This window comes from Trichosurus vulpecula, chromosome 3 (assembly GCF_011100635.1).
Source record: "Trichosurus vulpecula isolate mTriVul1 chromosome 3, mTriVul1.pri, whole genome shotgun sequence".
Taxonomy (NCBI): Eukaryota; Metazoa; Chordata; class Mammalia; order Diprotodontia; family Phalangeridae; genus Trichosurus; species Trichosurus vulpecula.
The window spans coordinates 346,177,083-346,199,899 of record NC_050575.1 but is presented as its reverse complement, the minus strand read 5'-3'; the positions used below and the strand labels follow the sequence as shown (position 1 = coordinate 346,199,899).

Sequence of the window (22,817 nt, the reverse complement as noted above, 5' to 3'; positions counted from 1 at the left end):
TCAGGGGCTTCATGAATCCAATAACACCCCAAAGGATCTTAAGCGGGGAATGACTTGATGAATGTGATCTGTACCATTTTCGCCTTCTCATGACCCACCCACCCTTGTCAGGACCCTCTCACCTCTTGCCTGGGAACTATAATAATCATCTCCTAAATGTTCTTCCAGTCTCTCTTTTCTCTAATCCACAGCTAGAGTAATCTTAGTGAATGGTCTGACATGTCGACTCCTGAGCTTCCTGCTTAAAGATCTGTGGGGGCTCCCTATGGAGTAGAATATTAAAAACTCCTTATCCTGATATTCAAAGCCATTTATAACTTGGCTTCAGCCTTCCTTTTCAGCTTATTCATCTTACTGTCCTTCCTGTATTCTGCACTCCATTCTTTGTTCCCTGATCTGCCTCTGCTCAATCCTGTCTCCATGCATTTGCCCAAACTACCCCCCATGCCTGGAAAAGATTCCCATCCTCATCCCCACCTTTGACATCTCCTCCTTTTGAAATCATTATCTTCCTCCTAGGTCCAGTTCAGGTACCACCTTCTCCATGAGGCCTTCCCTGATTCCCTCCTCCAGCAAGAAATTATCTAATCATAGGCCTATAAATTTAGAACTTCCTTTAGGGAAGGAAGGAGAAGGGAATAAGCATTTATTTACATAGTACCTACTGTGTGATAACCACTATGATTAGTGCTTTTATAAATATTATCTTGTTTGATCCTCTAAACAAATATGTGAGATGGGTGCTGTTATTAATTCTCATTTTACAGTTGAGGAAACTGAGGCCATTAGGGGTTAAGTGACTTGCCCAGGGTCACACATCTAGTTAATTCTGTAAGATAGGATTTAAGCTGAGGTATTCCTGCCTCCAAGCCCAAATAGGCTCTCCATTGAGCCACCTAGATAACCTCCTTCCTTGAACTTCTCTAATCATTCTGTTCTACCCCTCTTAAGAAATGAATCATTTTCTAAATGTCATACTGGACTATACGTTTCTTGAGGGCTGGTGTTAAGCTGTTTTTCATCTTTCTCTCATCCCTAGCCCTGACACACTGATGTGCATTGAGTAGATGTCTGTCTATCAGTTAACAAGTATTTATTAAACACTTGCTATATACCCAGCCCTGTGCCAGGTTCTGGGAATACAAACACAAGCAGTAAGAAAAATCATCCCTGCCCCCAAGCAGCTTACATTCTAATGGGAGAAGACAACACATAGGAGGAAACTAAAAAACTTGAGGTGGGGGGGGTGGGGAACCTAAAATGTATGCTGTCAAATTGCATTTTGGGAAGATTTCCTGGGATGGATTGGAGGGGGCACCTAGAGGCACAGAGACCAGAAAGGCAGATTACAGATGATGAGGAGAGCCTAGTCTAAGATGGTGGTTGTAAGAATGAACCACAGGTTTCTTCAGATTCTTTCTATACCTTCTCCTTATTTCCACGCAGACGGACTTCAACGAGCTGGACTTAGAGACACTGGCTCCCTACATCCCCATGGATGGGGAAGATTTCCAACTGAGCCCCATCTGCCAAGAGGAACGACCACCGCTGGAGAATGTTCAGCCCAGCCCTCAGGCCAATTTCAGTACCATGACCAGCATCTTCCAGCCCCTGGCTCCAGCATCCTCCCACAGCTCCTTTGCGCTGGACAAGTATCAACATCAGATGGAAAGCAAGAAGTCAGATCTGGACTCCCAGTCAATGTCATTCATATTCTTTGATGGAGGAAGCAAGATGACCCTTCCCCCATGCTACGGGCCTGCCAATACCCCACTCTCCTCCATGGGAGGGAGGTCCAATACTCAGTGGCCCCCTGACCCACCATTAGAGTATGGACCCATAAAGTGGACACTAGCGGATCAATATGCCAAATCCTTAAGGAGACCTCCTTCTGGGCCCCCTCTGCCACCGCCCAATATCTCGATGTATAAGAAAAGGTAACATGTCCAGCTTGTTATTGTTATTCAAAGAAAATTGTTATTGCAAAGAAAACTAAAAGTACTAATCAGGGGTGGCTTCATGTATAGGCAGAATAGGTGGCCACCCTGGTAGGAAAGATTTCAGGGTCATTGTGAAAGTCATTTGGTCCCTCAAAAGTATATCTGCCATAGGTTCTGTGACTACTTCTCAGCATTTCTATGCCTGAAGTCCCTTTAATCCACAGCCTGCAAATCTCAGAGGGAAAGAGGAAGCACAGTGACTTTTATTCACACCAAAGCAACATTAATCTATCTTTTCTGAGAGTAGGGAGGAGGGGGACAGGTGAGAACATGAGAACCCTACATACCTAAAATAAGAAATATGGAAGGAATGCCAGGTAGTGGGGGAAGACTCATGGAAAGGAGTAGCTGGGTCCCCAGAAGATAAACATTTTGCTTGGGGCCAGCTTAAACCCTAATAACAATTCAGATTTGTAGAGTAATTCACAGTTTTCAAAGGTCTCTTTGTTGCCGCAGGTATAGCAAAGCAGGCAAAACTTGTCTTTGGTGACTCCAGTCTCCACTTTCTGTGTCCTTCTCCCACCTTTCGGTATCTCACCCTAGACCCCAGAACTCCCGCCACAGCGACATCTCCACAAAGTCCAGGTTCCAAAATCATCTACCTATTCATTATAACTCATTGCCTCAGTGGGACTGTTCTCACTGCACTGCTGAAATCTCAGAGTTGATCAAACAAATTGTTACTACAGGGTGAATCATTGATGACTAGCAAGACTTGGATGTCACCTTTTCAGTCAAATGAGATAGGATTTGTATCACTACAGTGATGTAGCACTTGCATATATGTACAAATATATACACATATATAACTCATCATTACTGATGCGATAATCATCATTATGGTTCATCATCAGCATCATTATTTTCAGAGGTATTTGAGCTTTAAAAGGGCATTTAAACCCAGTTCTTAGTGGTGAAATTTCAGGCAGAATGAAAGAGGAGGAGAAGAACATCATTGCCAGGCAGCATGAGGGAGGGACTTCCCACCGACCTTCAGATCTTACCACCTCAGTGGCTCTGCCTATGCTTAGGCTGACTGTATAGTTTGTAGTTAGAGGAGCCTTAGAAATGCAGAGGAAACAGATGGAGGGTGAAGCCGAATCAGTCACAGCGGCATTTTTTTAAATTGTTTGTTTTTTTAATGTCTTACCAGAAGGAACCTGAGGGTCCCAGATAAGAGAGAAAAATATATCTTCAAATAGTCAAAGTCTCACTTATTTCTCTTCAAAGCTTAGCATCCCTGCTCTTTTAGCATTATGGAATCATATATTTTAGAACTAGAGGGACCTTGGAGATCCCCTGGTTCGGTCTCCCCTATTTGCCAGATATGTCGACCAAAGCTGAAAGAAGTTCAGTGAATTTCCCACCACAGTCAGCACTAGAACCCAAGCCTTCTGACTCCCAGGCCAGTGGTTTGGCTCACCTGCCTAGCTAAAGGGCTGCTCTATCCCTTTTTGCCTCTGACAGTTTGGTGAAGGGATTGGGGCCACGGGCCCCAGATAAAATGAACCCGGCCGTGATTGCCCTCTCCAACAAGCTGAAGATGAAGCGGCAGCTGGAGTATGAAGAACAAAACTTTCAGGACATGAGCGGGGTGAGTTTGCCATCAGTTTGGTCATGGGAGAGGGTGTGTGTGTGTATGTACATGTGTGTGTGCTGTATCTGTATATGTACATATGTATGTATCTCTGTGATTGTGTGTGTATCTGTAGATATCTGTGTCTATGTCTATGTCTGTGTCTGTATCTGTGGCTGTGTCTGCATCTGTGCCTGTACCTGCATTTAAGTAACTCCTAGAAGAAATGAGGAAATGTACCTCCTTCATTTTGTTGGAGAGATGGGGGACTTTGTTGTGGAATGTCGCATGTGATGTTAAATGTGGTCAGTGTGTTCACTGGTTTGGCTTGACTATTTTTTTTCTCTCTTATAAGGGGAGACATTGCAGTGGGGCTAGGGGTAGATGGAACACTGTGACATACAACCATAAATGACTATGAAGTAAAACCAAAAAAAGGAATCAAAAACTTATAAAAGTAACAGAAGCATCTCCTTCCTGGCTTTGTGTTTTCTCCTGCCTTGCCCAGCACAGGGGGAGGTGTTTGGTGAATGCTTGATTAATAAATACTCTGCTAGGAGAAGTTCTGATGCTTTTTAGCCTGTGTCAGTCTCTGCTGAGATCCCCATCCATGACCACATTAGCACCATGGTATGCAAGAGAAAAGGAGGGAAGGAAGGAATGCTTGACTTCTCCCAGCTTGAGCTGGGGCTGTCTCACAATTACCTGCTGGGCAGAAAAGGAAAGAAAGGAAAGATGGTGTGTGCAGATGGACCCCCTGCCCTTAAGCTAAGAGTCTTCCATGCTGGTGCAGCGCTATCTGTGCATGGGAAGTAGAGGGCACGCTGCCCAACCCATCCCATGACTCTGGTTGCCTCAGGGTTGATGTGTCCTTAGCGTGGATCCCGATGATAACTGGAACAATCTGATGGAGCTGTGCCACCCCCTTGTCCTTGGCAAGCTTCTCTGAGGTAGCTTTCTTCTCTTCCCTTGGCTAAACCATGGGTTTTCTGCTCTCTGGTCCTAAGGGAGATTTGCCTGGCAGCAGTGCTCCTCCCCTCATGTGGAAAAGGATGAAGAGTCTCAAAGGTGGAAACTGTTCCTTAATGCCAGAGAAATCCTTGAGTCTGAGTGTCCTCAATGGTAAGTGGCCCAGCCTTAAATCTCCCCCAATGTTCTGTTAGAGAATTAGATAGGACCAGGAGACAAGGCCCTGCTACTGTATATGCCTGGCACCTCATCAGCCAAGTGCAGGGGTTTTTTACCCGCCCTGCCTCCCTCACCAGGGCACTCTAGGGCTCAAAAAAGATCATAAATGTGAAAGGCTTGTGAAATATTAAGAAGACTAACAAAATGGAAAGCATTGTTTCTAGCCATAGTATTTATGACTTTTGAAAAGCCAGGCAGACCCAGTGAAATGTTCTGACGTCCTCCATGTCTGCTTAACCCAACCCAGCCAAGGGTTACACTAGTAACTTCTGCTATCCTGTCCCCCCACCCTCACCCCACTACTTGAGTGCTTGGGAAGTTTGGGATCCTAGCTCAACCTCAAAAGTCACTTCTGAAGGGTCATAAATGGCCATTCCTGGCTCTTCTCTGGTATACTTTAAAAGCCACAGATACAATGTCAGGTTCAAGTCCTGCCTTTTCCAAGTGATCTTGGGCAAATGGTGTTATCTTTCATTTAATCTATAATACACTGACATAGTGGATAGAGGGTTGGACCTGAAGTCAGGAAGACCTGAGTTCAGATCCTGCCACTGACATCTGCTGGATGTGTGAACTTGGACAAGTCACTTAACCTCTCTTAAGTTCTCTCATCTGTAAAATGGGGATAATAATATAATAATAATTCCCAAGGCTGTAGTGAGGATAAAATGAGATCCCATTTGTAAAGTCCTATGTCAATGCCAACCATTGTTTTTGTTATTATTTATTTCTGTGTCCCCTTTGAGCTCTAAATCCTAGGATTCCATCCCTGCAGGGATTCTGAGGTCCTCCTTCCCGAGCAGATTTAGGAAGATGAGCCACCTGCTAAAAGCTAGGTAGAAGGAGTGGTGGTGCCCTTTACACTTTCAGGTTTAATGGATTCTTTTAGAAGTCTCTAAGGGGCAGAGAGCACCCAGGAAGGTCAGACTTTTGAAATGACGCTCTCCTATACATCCCCTCCTCTCATTAGACTATGATGCTTTGGTGACCAACCTAAGAGGGAAAGGTCGTTACAATGAGCTGCTCCCCTCCCCCCAGACTTGAACAATGTCTACACCCATACCAGCCATAGCATGCTCATTCTCAAGCATTTTTCTTTCAGATGAGTTTATCCATAACCCAGCTCTGGGCCTGAGCCAGCCTCTAAGCCATATGCCACCCCCGCAACCACCGACTTCTGTGGGCCCTGGGGAAAATCCGAAAGTGATCTACCCTCCCCAGTTTTATGCTCCCCACTATCAGGATTACAACCCACCGTTGGTTCACAAGTTATCAGGTGAGTGTCATCCAATCATCCCAGGCCCATCCATGGGGTTCGATCAAAGCAAAGATGCCAGAGGGCTAGGAAAAGAACACAGTGCCTCATAAATCATCATTGTTTAATAAATATTTGTTGAGAAATATTTGGAAAGGGCACTAGGCTTGGCATCACAAGAGATGTAGACTCAAATCCCACCTTTGAGACCTATGAGTGATATGATTACAAGCCAGCCACTCAGTTCTCTTTAGAGTTTCCTCGTGTGTAACCTGGAGATGATCAATATGTGCTGCCAGTTCACCATGCTGTTTGGAGGGTCAAATGAGCTAACAAACTTTATAAAGCACAATGCAGATGTGATTGCAGTTCTTTCTAAACATCAGCTATTATTTAAAAACACCATTCACTTTCTTGCTATTTTTTTAATGGCATGTACTGCAAAAAAAAAAAAAAATCCTCCCATGTCCAGCATAGAGTTGAGCATACAGGCTGTATTTTAAGAAATACTCCTGGAATGTATGAATGAATAAATATTCTGAATCCCTGCCATGGAGATGGTTTCATACATAGCACTACCTTAACATAACAGCCTTCTGCAACTTCCTGTGGATGGGGTCTGTATGATGTAACTGCTAGAAAAGTTAATGGGATCTAAGCTTACGTGAAGAGAAGTCTAGTATTCAGGCCACGGAAAGCTAGAGCCCCTCTTGTTAAAGCACATCTATGGAATGTTCTTTTCAACTAAGCATTTTATTTTAAGGACATTAATGAACTAGAGAGAAAACACACACAGGGACAAGCCAGGATGGTCGAGGTTCGGAGACCATGTCACACGATCAATCAAAAACATAGAAGGAGACTTGGATTAGGAGCCTTGGGTGAATCACTCTATGTCTTTGGGCCTCATCAACCAAACGAGGGAGTTGAATAAGATGATCTCTAAGGTCAGGGGCCATCTTGCTTTTCCACAAACCTGTCATTCCATCTCTTGACTCTATCCCTTTTCAATGTGTTCATTCTCAAGCAAAATGGTGGCTATACTAAAATTCTTTTATGACATCCCTTCTGCCCAGAATGTTCTCCCTCTTTACCTCCGCCCCCTATCTTCCCTGGCTCGGGATTCAGCTCAAATCCCACCTTCTTCTAGTAGCCTTCCCCCACTGCTGGTGTCTTCCCTCTGAGATGATCTCTACCTTTATCCTTTGTCTATCTTGTGTTGACATAGATACGCACCCTATACATAGCTTGTATACATAGTTGTCTGCACGTTGTCTCCCCTATTAAAACGTGAATTCCTCAAGAGCAGGGACTCTCTCTTTGTATCGCTAGGGCTGAGCACCATGTCTGGCATATATGAAGTGCTTAATAAACACTTTTCAACGGTCCCTCCAGTTCTAAAACCCTATGATTCCTTTGTTGAGTCTGAAGAAGAGAAAACCAAGGGGAGATAGGACGGCTATTTTCAAGATCCTGAAGGTTGCTTTGTCAAAGGAGGAGCAGACCCCTGTGTTGCTCTGGAGGGTTAGGGTCAGTGAGCGCAAAGTTACAGGGAGGACTGGCTTCTGTTTGGTGTTGGGAGGAATTTTCTAACAGAATCCATCCAGCAATTGAAGAGGCTTGCTTGAAAAGCAGTGTGATTCTGGTGCCAGCACCCTCTTAGTCCAGGTTTGATATTGGGGCAAAATGAGGCATTCGTGAGTAACTGAACAAAAGGGGAGGCTTTCTTTACCTTAATATAGCAAGGATAAAGATTCTCTGGACCTGGTCCTTTTTGGCCCCTAATCATCTTAAAATGTGTGTGGTCTGTAAGTCATCAAATTATTGTAACTCACATGATCTCAGGCAGCCACCAAGTCTGAGAGCCCCAGATGACATGGGACTAGGGCTTTTTATGCCTTTTGACCAGAAAGCTACATCAGGGAAGCTACTAGGAAAATTGTGGCTGAAGAAAGTCCTGTGGTATCGTGTGGGGGGAGGAAGCTGAGTCAGGGAAGCTGGAGCCATCAGAGGGAGGAAAACACTGGCCCTATCACGTACCACCCCTTGGTGGCAAGGTCCTAAAGATGTTCTAGAGAACCTTCCACCATTTAAATGCTTTTAATAGAGAGTCCTTCCCTGACATTGGTAATACTAAGGGAGAGACGAGGAAAACAAGCAAAAAGAAAATAGAACAAAATTTTGAAGAACAAAACCCAGACATTCTAAGCCTTTCTTCACCCTTTCAGAAGGTCCAAGTCTTAAGTCTTTTACTGGATAGTATTCCTAGCGTGGGCAGTACAAAGAGAAAAAGGAAAAAATGTGGAGAAGGATGAAAGCCAGGAAAACCAGGCCTTACCTCCCCTACCCCTCCTCTTCAGAAGGACTGAATCTCAGTGTCATAGTCTGGGCCATGGGATGAGTGATGCTTCACCTTCAGTGTCCCCTAATGCACAGTGATGATGGTGAATCAGATAACATTAAGAACATCAGAACCACAGCAGAGATGATGCTACCTACCTCCAGTGCGATTGCAGATTTCTTCTCCTGATGTAGGCGGATGATGATGAGCAGCTCCAGGAATATTAGGGCCTCCATACAGACACTCCCAGCATGGTCAACAATTCTTTATCCTGCATCAGGGTAAAGGGTCTGTAGTAAAGGGGCTAATAGTGTAAGCCTTCTGGAGGGAATCTGTCCTGGGCTCTGAGTTGATACTGGGACTCTTCCCATACTGCCACCTGCTCAACATTCCCTGGCCCACCTGCCAAAGCCTCTTCCTCCTTGACAGTACATCATGGAATAATACAAAATCTTTGTCCCCTTAGAGGCCTCTGGGAGCAAGATCTGCATAGTACTCTGGAGTCAGTTTTGTTCTACCCAAGAGAAGTTTTGGGTATCACGTTTTCAATAGGACATTGATAAGCTGGAGAGGATGGATTCAGAACAGGGTGGCCTTGAGTTCACGCCATGTAAAGATAAATTGAAAGAACCAGAGATGGTTAGCCAAGAAAAAAAAGAAGACTTAACAGGGGACACGATAGCCGTCTTCAAGTATTCGGAAGGCTGGCACGTGGAAGGGGGATTATTAGATTGGTTCTGCTTGGCCCTAGAGGGCTGGACTGTAAGCCAGGGAGTTGTAGAGAGACAAATTTAAGCTTGTTACTAACAACTACAGGTATCCAAAAGTCATCATATCAACAAGCATTTATTAAGCACTTGGTGTATGCCAGGCACTATGTGAAGTGGTGGAGATACAAAGAAAAGCAAAAACAGTCCCTGCCTTCAATGAGTTTATGGTCTAATGGAGGAGATAACATGCAAACAACTATGCACAAACAAGATACAGACAGAGTGAACTGGAGCTAATCTCAAGGAAGGCACCATAATTAAGAGGTATTGGGAGAGGCTTCTTGCAGAATGTGGAATTTCAGCTGAGATTTGAAGCAAGCTAGAAGGTGGAGATGAGGAGAGAGAGCATTCTTGGAGGCGTGGGAGACAGCCAGGGAAGAGGAGTGGAGTTGGGAGATAGGATGCCATGTGCAAAGTATAGCCAAGAGGCTGGTGCTGGTGGCACAGGCCGCCTTGGGAGAAAGTGGGTTCCTCACCATCGGAGGTCTTGAAGGGGAAGCTGGTTGATCATGGTTTGAGTATATTTTAAGAGATTTGGGGGGAGGATGGGGTATGGATTGGACTATATGGCCACCAAGGCCCATGTCCATCCTAGAAATTCTGTGATTGTGTAAACAGGGGGAAGGAGGAAGGGAATCAGCACTTATATGGTGCCTACTCTATACCAGGCACTGAGCTAAGCCCTTTACAAATATGATCTCGTTTGATTTTCACAGCTACCCTGCGAGGTAGGTTTTATTATCTTCATTTTACAGTTGTAGAAACTGAGGCAAACAGTGTTCAGTTGATTTGCCCAGGATCCCATAAGCAATGAGTGTCTAGTCCCATAGTTAATAAGGCTGGATTTGAACTCAGGTCTTCCTGACTCCAGGCCCAGCTCTCTATCGACAGGCAAGAGAAGAGAAAGAAAAATGCATAATGGACTTGTGTCGTAGACATAACAAGAACCTGGAACGTGTGAGAAAGGGCTAATTAGTTCAAATATCCAACCCACCCCCAAACCACATTTGTCTTTTTTTGCCCTGAGAGCAGGCGCTCAAAACTTGTCGGATTGCATTTTTTACCCACTCAAAAGTGGAACATCCAGCCAGATTCTTTCAACAGTGAGGATGGTTCCAAGGCTGGGTAGCCAGAGGATTGGGTTATTAGGCTTCTGAAGAATAGAAAAGTCAGCTTTGGATCAAGGCTTACAGTATAGGGGGCGCAGGGGAGGATCAACAACTGGTCTGCTCCCTGAGAGTGAACAAGGAGAGGGAACAAAGCTAGGGGCTCTATGGAGCACTCTCCCCCTTCCCAACCTGCCATCCTTCAAGGTGCGCAGGTGGAATCCTCCTTTCTCTGGGAAGCCTCCCTGGAGCACACCAGCCTGAGCTGAGCTTTCTGTTTTCAGAACTCCTGGCACACTTAGTATCAACCTCAAATGGAAACAGGGGTTCCTAAGCCACACATAAAGATCCCTGTGGGCTCCATACTTACTTAGAAAAACTCATATTAACATTATCTATGTTCTATGGTACTTGTATTTATTTTGTTAAATATTTCCCAATTATTATAATTATATATAATAATATATCATATAAATAACTATAAAATATTATTAATTATATTTTAACTTATCTTTTAATCAGTTTCCAGCAGTCACAGGGAGTGTTTCCAACCCGTTTGACATCTCTGGTCTGGATCACACACTTTTTTTAGCCTTTCCATATATTGTACCTTATACTACTCTCTGTTTCCTGTGTTAGTTTTATCTTCATTTAGACTCTGAGCTCCTTGCGACAGAGACACTGGATTTTCTCCTCTCCCATCCCACACAACCCCTAGGACAAAGCTAGGGAGAGAGCCTGAGCTCTTTCAGCAGGGTTGCAAAAAGACACTCTGACATCAAGAAAGGAGGAAGCTTCCACCCTAGAGAGTCTGGTCTGTGCCTCCATGGGACTTTGGGAGGGAATTGAGGCACAAAAAAAAAAAAAAAAGACCCCAGGGATGAATGACCAAACAAAGTCATGTCCTATAGCACAAGCTGACTCCTTTAAGCGTTGGAGACCATGATGGCTGGGTATCCTAGGGAGGAAACACACCATCCCCCTCCCTAGTTCAAACCCAGGTTGCTCCACCCTAATTACAACTCTGAGAGCAGGCACTCAATGCTTGTTGAATCATATTTTTACCCACTCAGTTCTTTTTATCAAAGGTTTTCGATTTCATTCTGTTTTTTCTTTCCTTCAGGCATGACAAGTCGTCTTCTTGGCCCCTCGTTTGAACCATATTTGCTGCCTGAATTGACCAGATATGACTGTGAGGTTAACGTCCCTGTCCCTGGCAGCTCCACACTCCTACAAGGGAGCGATCTGCTCAGAGCCTTGGACCAGGCCACTTGAACCAGGGCCAAGCAGTAGCAACCCCTCCCTCTGCCAACTCTCTTTCAACAGTGTCAGTTTCTAAGTCTATTTTTGCAACTAGATGATATTTCTAACACCAAAACACTTTCTACGAGATGTACTTAACATGTCGAATTTGTCTACGTCACCAAACAGTGGCCTTTCTGAATTTACTTACTTTATATCCACGTTTAAAAGAGAAATATGTTTGTTTCAGCTACTGTATTTTTCTCTCTCTCGATGAAAATGTTTAAAAAGTTTATATGATCTTACTTCCCTGTTCCCTATTGCTTCTAATTTATAGTCACCATGGATTTTTCTGCAATTTCTATACTAACGAGCTGTGGTGTGTGTTTGTGCCTCTATAGAGAAAACACTTTGGCTCCATTTTATTGCAAAGAATTATTTCGTGGTGTTGTTGCCAAAGATAAGCGAATCGAAAACAAGTCTGCTCCCAAACTGTGGTTCATGGTTCCCTCGGTCCCCTGTTATCTTGTTCCCTCCTCCTAGCACTAATGACCATATTGCAAATGTAATGTCTTTTTTTTTTTAAGCTGACTATTCTCATTATGATATACCGTCTGTCGGAAACAGAAATGTGAAGAGTGAGCTGCCGTGTTTGTGGTTATCTGTGAAAGTGGCACATCGTAGGTTTTCCTAAATCGTGTGGTGTTTTGTTTGGGGGGGCTTTTTTTCCATTTGGTGGGTTGGTGTTTTTATTGTTTATTATTGTTATTGTGATTATTATAATACAAAAGCATACCTGAGGTTTGTATTTTTTTTTAAGAAAATTGATATCTGGGTTGTGTTTATCATATATATTGGTACTTTGTTATATCTAAAAACTTCAAAACCGAAATGGAGTCCTGCTCAGAGATCACTTTAAGAGCTTTTTTTTTTTTTAAGCTGTTCATTTTGTCTTTCCTGGCATTGCTGATATCACAGGATTGTACATATCTTTCCCGTAGGCTGGCACTAACATTGCTTGCTAATTGTCTCTCCTCCACTGTTAGCTCTTTGTGTCTCATGTCTGCTCCATGCCTGACTACGTCAGTCAAAAGTCAGCAGAATCATTACACCGATGCATTAAAAAGACATACTTCCCTTATATTTTAAGCATGTATTATGTATACATTATTAATTATTATAACTGTTATTACTGCCGGGCCTGATGTCATGGGGTGAGGGGTGGGGGAGGGGGGAGAGATACAACTTTTCTTAATCTCTGGGGTTTTGTTGTTGTTGTTGTTGTTGATAGCCCTTCAAGTTCCTGGAGCGACGTGACTCTAAGGGCATTCCACCTGAGGTATTAGGATGCTTTCAGGACTGCCATTAAAAATGGCTTTGATGTGTATCGAGGAAAGGAAGCAAGATTCAGAAACGAGGTTTGTTATATAGAGCGTGGAAGCAAGATTCAGAAATGAGCTTTGTTATATAGAGCAGGCCGGCCTCTTGGGGTGACACCTTTGCATGGGCACAGCTGAGTGGAGGGTCTAGGCGAGGACCCAGGGAGGAGCTGGGGCTCCACCATGGCCCCAGAGAGCCTAGGCAGTCCGCATTCAGGCTAAGCTGGAAGGGAGGGCAAAGGGCAACCCTGTACCCAGCTAGGGAGAGGCAGAAAGGCTGAAATTCCTGCTGGTTTCCTCCCTGGAACTGCCCACTCACTGGTGACCAGCCTGCCTGGCAGCTTCCAAGCCTCCTCTGTGTTCTCTTCTCAAACTTGCACTGACTTGCTCAGAAAGGGAAGCACTGTAACTGAGTGAGTGTACCAGAAATACTCAAATTCACTGAATATAGGTAAGCTTATTTTTTTTGGTTTGAATACACTGAACATTTAGAACCTTTTCTGTCATGATGGCTTCATTGAAAAAACTATTAAAAACAAACCCAAGTATGAAAAAAAATCACAACGGGCCATGATTTGGTGAGCCTGGGAAGACTTGTCCAAAACAAAAATACAAAAGAAATTAACTTTAAAGAGGAATCAAAGTGCAACATGAATTAATTTCTCTGATATCCATGTTGGATAAGTATTACTTTGGACAAAGCAGCTTTGACAAACCTGCATACTACGTGAGTACTTGAAGGGTTATTGACACATAAACTCATGTTTTATTTCTGTCTCTGTTGCTTCCTCATAAAAGGGCATTTTTTTTACCTTTGCAGTTTTACTAAAAACACTCTGAGAACTATTCTAAGCTTCATATTAACCTGACCTGTTGGCATAGAGACTTCATAAACTATTATATTGTTGAATTCTTACTGATGACATTGTAAGTGTATGGGGAACTTTAACTTTATAAGGAATTGTATTTTGCCACTGACACCTTATTAAAGTATACTGATCCTACCACTGTGGGTGGCTCTTGCTTACTATGGATCTGCCATTGGATGTACCATTGTAAAATGAAGTATTTATTAAATTATTTCTAGAAAACTAAGGTTTGCAATGATTCAACAAATTCAATTCGAGACACATTCATTGTCTACCATGTGCAAGGTATTGTCCTAGGGATAGAGTACACAAAGATAATGAATGAGTCTCAGTGCTCAAGGAGTTTCAGATGTTTTACTGAGAGTCAGCATTGTGTATATGAGTTAGCAAATACCACATATACATGAAGCAGTGCAAAGTAAGTTCAAAAGGAAAAGAATGCTAATGACCGAACAGATGAGGAAGAGCCTCCAAGGGAGGCTTTGAAATAAGCTAGGGAGCCTACCAGGGAGATGTGAGGAGGGGACTGGCCCTTTAGAGACAACATACAATGTATTTAACAGGTAGTGAGTGAGTCGACGCTAGCCTTCAGCAGACCTGAAAGTAAAGCCTTCAGTACTTCAAGGATATTCCAGCGATCACATCTTTATGGAGTCTCTCTCTGACTGTGAAGGCCACAACCTCCAGTTCAGTAAGATCTGCCAGAGCTTGTGTTCTGCCGGCAGGGACTTAGAGCACAGGGTCATCTATGCCACACAACGAAGCATGGGAGAAAGACTTTAGTGGAGGATTTGTATCTTCCGATGGTCTAAGACAGGACAATTTTCCCCAAACATCTTTGTGTATTCAGTCAGTCAGTTCAACAAGCATTTTGTTAAGTGCCTACTATTACCCATTATAGAATATATTAATGCCTGAAACAACATAATGAACAATCTCCCTGAACCTGTTTCCTCACCTGTAAAAGGAAGGAGTTGGAATGGCTCCTTTTAGTTGAACTTCCTATATTTTTATATAATGAAACAATCCTTAAGAGTGAGAACTTAAAAAAGAAATTGTAGCCCTGCCACCGAGCTCAGTGCCTGGCATATAGTAACCACTTAATAAGTCTTCGTTGGATTGAATTGACTGGCCATGTGTGTTGCAAACTCTAAATGTTATGAGAATCCAGAGGAGGTGAGCTGGAGTGATTTGGAAGACTTTGTGAAGGAGGGATTTGAGCTAGGCTCTGAAGGATGAGTAGGATTTAAATAAGTGGAAAAGAGGAAAGAGGACATAAAGTTGGGAATAAATACGGTGTGAGAGAAGGAGCAGTGAAGAGATTGACCTGGTTAGAGTAAAAGAAGACTGTAAGGTTGGTGAAGATTCCATTTCCAATTTAATAGCCCAAAGCTCTTTCCCCATTTCTTTAATCTTGTAATATATTTCTTCCCTTCTCCCTCAATACCCTGGACCATCGATTTAGAGCTGGAAGTGGGTTTAGAGATAATTTAATTTCTGCCTGTTCATTTGACAGAAGGGACAAGCTTATGAGACCCAGAGAAGGGAATGAATTTGCCCAACATCATACAGGTAGAAAGTAACAGAGCTGGGATTCAGGCCAAAGATCTCCCATTCCAGACCCAATGTTCCTTCTACTCTACTCTTGCCCGTTGGGCTAGCCTTTCTTATCCCTGTTCACCATTGTGTTTGTCCTTCCCTTCCCACCAATACTGCACTGTCATTGCTGGCAACATAACTTAACCTGGATGCATCCTGTGAATCATATGTTTCAGTCTACCCTTCAGAAGCACAAATTTCATTTTCTTAGGCTCATCTACGTATTTAGAGCTAGTAGTGCCTTTAGAGACCATTGGGTCCTCATTTTATAGATGAGGAAGGTAAGGCTGAGAGGTTTAGAGTCTTGGCCAGGGTCCTATAGCTGGGAAATATCTTAGGCAGGATCTGAGCTCAGGTCTTCCTGACTCTGGGCCACCACTTTGAACAGTACTAGAATAGGTACAGCTCAGCATGGTCTGGCACAAATCTAACACCAACCTGTGGAATAGCCCTGCTTTAAACCTGTCTGCAGAGTCATAGACACTTGCTAACATCTTTTTTTAATAAAGTACCAAAAGACTAGAATCTCCTAGAATTAATAACCTTTTCCCCACAACTCTCCCTTTCCCCATCACTATAGATCCTCTGAGCCTCTCTAATCAACTGCTTTTGAGTTGGGATCTTAGGGTATAGAGAATACAGTGCTATATTTGAAATCAAGAAGACTTGAGTTTTAATCCTGCCTCAGACACCAGCTGTGTGACCTTGGGTGAGTCACTCAACTTCTGTCTGCCTCAGCTTCCTCATTTGTCAAATCAGAGGGTTGGACACGATGACATATATGGTCCCTTTTAGCTCTAAATCTGTAATCTTATGATCCATTGTAGTGGTATTTCCCACTTTCTGCTCTCCTAATTGCTGTGATCCAGGGGCACCATTGGCCAAGGCAAAAGCCCCTTTCTCCTGCTACTTCTCCCTAGGATCTCATCTTTATGCTGTGCGCCAGCCCTATCTTCTTCCCCAGGTTCTCCTTTTTACTCTTGCTTATTGGTGAACTCTCTGAAACCTTTGTTCTACCATTAACATTTACCTCTTTATCCTAGACAGTATCCTTTCATGGTTTTCATTTCATGGCATGTCTAAATTTTCCTTAAAGAATCTTATTCATCCCTGGTCACCTTCTCCTGTGCTGGTTTCATGCCCCTCCCTCTGCCCACAACACATACCCTGATACAGCAGTTTAAGAGAATAGTCAATGTTTTCCTTGCTCCCTACTTCCACTCCCAGACCTTCTGGCATCATCTCTCAACTTCTGTGAGCTTATAGTGCACTTCCAGCTTTCCCCTACTGACCTTCAGGTTGCTCTCCGCTTTTTTCCCAGGGATGTCAGCTACTGCATCACAGTCATCTCCATCCATCATATTTGGGCACTTCAGTATTCACACTGATGCCCTTTGGAACATTCCCGCCCCAGTTCATTCACCTTCTCTGCACTCATGACCACCTCTCCATTGGTCCTCAGCCACCTACAGGAATGGTCACATCTTAGACCTCGCCATTCCTCAAAAAATGTCCCACCCTTCCTGATCCAGGACTCTAAACTTCTCCTCCTATCCTTCCATCTCTCTTTTTGCCTCATTCTTCATCTTTATCATCACCTCACTTCCCATTTTCCTCCATTTCTGGCTTCTCATTACTCCCTTCATTGTCTTGACTTCTTCAATTACATACTTTCTTCCACCTTTCAATCACTTACCTTCAATGTCTACTAACCCTCCATCCTGGGTCCACTCCCAGCATCTACCTTCTCTGTTTCTACTGCCTTGGCTATTTAGCTAAACAAAGTCACAGAACAATTTATGTTACCTAGTCCCACCTGATTCTTTGCTGCTGTCAACCAATCCTTTTTCTCTTTCCTGATTGACTCTATCGTGTTTCCTCAAGTTTCTATTCTAAACATTCTCCTCTCCAACCCCCCCAAAGCCATTCTCAGCTCCCTCTCTTACAGCTGATGACCTTGCCCCCCACTTTATCAACAAACTCAAGGCCACCCCTTTATGAACTTTCTTTCCCCCAGTACACAGATCATACCTCCTCTATGTCTTCCCCCATTCTTTCCTCTTTGGCTACACTCTCCCAGAAATCCTTCTTCTTGACAAGGAGGATGCCTCTGTTTTAGCCCTTATCTCATCCCATCCCCATCTGGGAATTTTCCCTAAATCAGTCCCTGTCTTTCTCATTGTCAAAACTCTAGCTACTTCACTACTAACTATAAAAATGTTCAGATCTCTTTCCTTCTTAAGAGCAAAACAAAACAAATCAAAATCTTGATCCCTCAAGCTTCTGCCAATTCAACAAATTTCAACAACCTCTCTGTTCGAAGCACTGTTCTAGGAACTAAGGAAATCTCTGCCCTAAAAAAAAAAAAAGCAGCTAACATATTACTGAGGGACTATTACCCAAACTTAACATGCCATCTCCCACCCCCAAGCACTCGCACAAGCTGCTACAGTTTACACAATGACACATAAAATGTCAGTAAGCGATGGGGCAATGGAGAGGAAAAAATGCTTAGGAAATTTTAAGGAGGAATTAACTGAGGAATTCAGGGTGGCTTCATAGAGGATTTGGAACTTCAGCTGACCCTAAAGGAGGGTGAAGATCTTTTAAAATAATATTTTTCCCAATTATGCATAAAGACAATTTTAACATTATTTTTTTTTTAAATTTCGAGTTCCAAATTTTCTCTCTCCCTCCCTCACTTCCTCCTTCCCTGAGGCATTAAGCAATTTGATATAGGTTATGCCTGTATAATCATGCCAAACATTTCCATATTAGTCATGTTGTGAAAGAAGACAGACAAAAAGGAAAGAGACACACACAAAAGTGAAAAATAGTATGCTTCGATCTGCATTCGGACCATCAGTTCTTTCTCGGACATGGATAGCATTTTTCATCATGAGTCCTTTAGGATTGTCTTGGATCATTGTATTGCTGAGCAGAGCTAAGTCACAACTGATCATCATACAATATTGCTGTTATGCCATCTCTAGTCATTTTGATCTGTATTTTGCCACTGGACCCAGATGGCTGTATGCCATCTCTAGTCATTTTGATCTGTATTTTGCCACTGGACCCAGATGGCTCCTGATGAGAAAGTGAGGCTGGTGACTTTGCACAGCCCTCCCTCACTTAAATCCAATTCACTTGCATGTCATGGCATCACCTCCCATGAGGTGGTCTTAGACAATGAAGGACAAACAAGAACTACTAGTACTGTATACAATGTTCTCCTGGTTCTGCTCACTTCACTCTGCATTAGTTCATATAAGTCTTTGCAGGTTTTTCACAGAACATCCTGCTCATCATTTCTTATAGCACAATAGTATTCCATCACAATCACATACCATGACTTGTTCAACCATTCCCCAGTTGATGGGCATCCCTTCAATTTTCAATTCTTTACCATCCAAAAAAGAGCTACTATACACATTTTTGTACAAATAGGTCCTTTTTCTTTTTTAAAATCCCTTTGTGATACAGACCAAGTGGTATTATTGGGTCAAAAGGATATGCACAGTTTTACAGCCCTTTGGGCATAGTTCCAAATTGTTCCCCAGAATGGTTGGATCAATTCACAACTCCACCAACAATGCATTAGTGTGAAGGAGAAGATTCTGAAAAGGCAAGATAAAAAAGGAAGCACATCCTAATCAATCAACCAACCAAGTATTTATTAAGGGCTTGATTAGCCAAGCATTGTGCTAGGCACAGGGTACATAAAGACTAAAATGAGGCGGGGGTACCTGACCTCAAGGCATTTGCAGTCTATTGGGGGAAGACAACATGTCGATGAACACACACACACACACACACCACGTAATAACTATAAGCTGAGCTTTTTGTGTGAAGAGCACTAGGAAGGGACCGTGGATGGATTCTGAGAAGGTTGCATGTAGAAGGTGTTACTTCAACAAAGCTTTGAAAGCAATGGATTCTAAGAGGCAGAGATGAAATGGAAGCACATTCCAGGCTGGAGTCAGAGCAAGCAAGTGCAAAGGAAGGGAAGTGGGACTGGAGTGTTGCATGGAGGCATGGTCCTATGACAGAAGTGTCAGGACTAGCTGACACTGCAAGAGAAGCTCAGAATACCAAAAAGGGTTCCTCCTCCCTACCCCTGCCCCACTTTGGTGGGTCTGTTTCATTGTGTTTGGTTTTAAAGCCACATTGGGGTAAAAGAGGAGGACCAAAGAAGAGGTGGAGTCTCTGCTCAGGATGGATGGCACAGATATAGTGGGTGATGGGGAGAAGGCTTTGCTGCTCAACTGTTATTTTGCTTCTGTTTTCTCTGCCAAGGAGAGTGATCTCTGGAGTAGAAAAGAGGACAAAAATGGCAAACAGGAAGTCAATACCCAGGATAAGTAATAAGATAGTATTAGAGCACCCAGATGCCCTTGATACAGATGAGCTATAATATACGCCACTGAAGTCATTGGAAAATGAGCTTGGTGAACATTGTTAATGATATTTGAAAAGCCATGAAGAAGTGGAGAGGTCCTGAAGGACTGAAGGACAAATGCTCTGATTTTCCAAAAGCAAAACAAAACAAAAAAAGAGTAATGGGGGAGAAAAGAGTCTACAAGTATAGGCTAATGAGCTTGACTGATTCCTGGCAAAAGTCTGCAATTATTAAAGGGCTGGTTAGTGAACATCTAGAAAAGGAAGCAGTGATTATAAAGAGATAACATGGCTTCATCAAGAACAGGTCATGTCAGACAAACCTTACTTCTTTTTTGATAGGGAGAAATACTATAAATGATCTATTTAGCCACCTTGGGGTGCTAATACCTACTCGGTGGGCCCCACACTCACATTGGTGGTTTGTGCATCCCGCTCTGGAGCACAAATACTAAGTAAATGCTATGCTTCCTATAGTCCCTAGAGGGGCTGAGCCCTCCACAGGGTGGCAACACTCAGAACCTAAGGGTAGGGTGGGGAGTATGAATTTGTGGGTATGCCCAATTAGAATAAGTCCAGGCTTCAAGCTACCAAGTGAATCAATATAAATATATACAAAATAGTTAAATATGAGGTAATTTAGGAGGAAGGACACTCTCAGTTAAAGGGATAGGAAAAAGTTTCATTGCAGAAATTGGTACTTGAGTGAGGGAGGGACACTATGAGGCAGATGTAAAAAAGGAGTCCTATACAGGTGTGTAAGAAGGTCAGAGCAAAGAGATGGGAGATAGAGGGCCATATGTGAGAAATGCCTGGATCACAGAGTGTGGGAGGAATGGTAATATCCAATGAGGCTGGAAAGATAGGTTGGCACCAGTGAATAAATGTCAGTATACACAAGGAAGAAGTGAAGACCTTTAAATGCTAAACAGTGGAGTTTCTATTTGATCCTAGAGGCAATAGAAGTTGGTTGGCCCTACATGCAAAACTAGGTGAATTAGGCAAAAGGTGCAAAGAGGCAATTTTTGTCTCTGCCCAAGGAAAAACTCTCTAACAATTAGAGCTGTCCAGCAATGATATGGGCTTTCTTGGGAAGGTCTCCCTCTTTAAAGGACTTCAAACAAAAATTGTGAGACCACTAGGCAGGTGTGATGAAGAGACAATTGTCATCTAGGTAAGGCATTGGACCAGTTGGCCAAGGAGGCCCTTCCAGCTCTGAGGTTCAGTGCTTCTATGAATTTAGAAAAAATGGAGCTCATTGTGGGCTACAGTAGTTCAGGTAAATCTCTGAACTTTGTTCTTCCCTCAGCACACAGTGCTGGATTCAACACATGTTTGTTGAATTTGTTGTATTGAGGGGACTTGAGCTAGACTTCAAAGGATGAATCTGAATGCCTGAATCCAGGGCCCATTCTTGGTCCTTATTCTCTCCCACCTGGGATCATGGGATTTTGAACTGGGAGGGACCTTCTCCAATCATACATTCCAAACCCACATTTGGATGGGGGAACCTAAGTCTCAAAAAGTTAATTGACTTGTCCAAGGTCACAAAAGTAGTTAGTAGCAGAGTGAAGATTATGATTTCATTTGAGCTCAGATCTTCTGAGTTAAAATCCACTGATCTTTCAATTAAATTCGATTCATTAAACATTTATTAAGCACCTACATACCTCTCTGCAAAAGAACAGTTGATACTTTAATGAATGTTCATCCCTCCTCCCCTTGGCTTCCCAGACACTATAATGTCCAGTCTTCAGCCCTGTACTTCCCAATCAGAGGTTGTTCAGCTTCCCTCCCCACCTACACTCCTGGGGCCATTCTGATTGGAGAGGACTCACTGCCTCTAGCTAATCTCAGGCACCTACCAGACTATCTTCTTGCCACAGACTCCTTTTCTGTCTCCATATACACACACTCCCTGTCATACTTTTTTATCTCTTTCTCTGGAAACAACATTCAAATCACTATTACCATTGCTTCTAGAAAGGATGTATCATTGATTTCACTATAGATCCACTGACTATCCCTGTAATCTTCCCTGGCCATCAATCTCTTATAAGTTGCCTCTTTCTATTAAAATATAAGCTCCTTGAGGGCAGGGACTGTTTCTGTATATATATACATATATATACAAATATATATATATATAAATATATATATATATTTATATGTGTATATATCCTCAACGACAGCACATAGCCAGCATATAATAAATGTTTTTCAATTCATTCATTCTCCTCCTAGCTTTTTGATCATTCCTTCTCTATCTCCATAGTTCTTTTCTCCTCCTATCCCTTTAATATGGGTTGTCTTTGGCCCTTTTTTCTTTTCCCTCTACATATTCACATCCCTTCCCTCAGTTTCAACTAGCTCCTCTCATCCCATGACTCCCAAAAAGCACCATCTACTATGTGCAAGGCATCGTACTAGACTCCAGAGATGTGGTAACAAATAAGACAATAGAATTGGGAGTGCGAAAGGAGGGGGAGGGGTTCAGAGATCATCAAAATCCAGTGCCTTCATTTTACAGAAACTGAGGCTTGGTGGAAATGACTCACCCAGGGTCACGTAGTAAGCAGCAGAGTTGAGCTCTGAACAGGCCTGATGACCCCATGTGTCTTACACCATGCTGAGGAGATAGATACTTTAACCCCAAATTCAGTCCCCAAAGGCAGCTCAATATAGATTTCTGACTCCTCTATGACCTTGGGCAAGTCTCCTCATTTTCACATGCCTCAGACAACTCCCCAGCACATCTACTACACTCATGGAGAATCTACCCTTCCCTGTTTCTCTTTACTTGGTAGTCTTATCTATATCTTAAATAATTCCTGAAGGAGGGAGGGGATGGAGTGAGGAGAAGAATTTGGCAGCTTCCAGAGTCCTAATCTCCTGCAATTTGGTTGGTTTGGGGGCATCACACATAGAATCCTAGAATGTTCTGGTAAAAGGAAATTTAAAGATCCTCTCATTCAAACCTCTCATGTTATTGGTGAAGAAATTGAGGTCAAGTTTGCCCAAAGTGCCACAGTTATTTGCAAGATCTGGAATTCCCATCTCTTAACTCCTACTGTCATGCTCTCAGCTCAAATCT

General features: G+C 43.1%; 1 protein-coding gene across 1 annotated transcript in view; it reads left to right on the top strand.

Annotated features, from left to right (window-relative positions):
* The window catches only part of EPAS1 (endothelial PAS domain protein 1), a 115,640-nt gene extending 101,779 nt beyond the window's left edge, over nucleotides 1-13,861 (top strand). The window contains exons 12-16 of the mRNA XM_036752204.1: nucleotides 1,447-1,937; nucleotides 3,468-3,594; nucleotides 4,584-4,698; nucleotides 5,867-6,040; nucleotides 11,360-13,861. Of these exons, the coding sequence (XP_036608099.1) occupies nucleotides 1,447-1,937; nucleotides 3,468-3,594; nucleotides 4,584-4,698; nucleotides 5,867-6,040; nucleotides 11,360-11,511 (1,059 nt within the window). The 3' untranslated portion in view covers nucleotides 11,512-13,861. The remainder of the gene's footprint in view (nucleotides 1-1,446; nucleotides 1,938-3,467; nucleotides 3,595-4,583; nucleotides 4,699-5,866; nucleotides 6,041-11,359) is intronic.
* The last annotated feature ends 8,956 nt before the right edge of the window (nucleotides 13,862-22,817 follow it).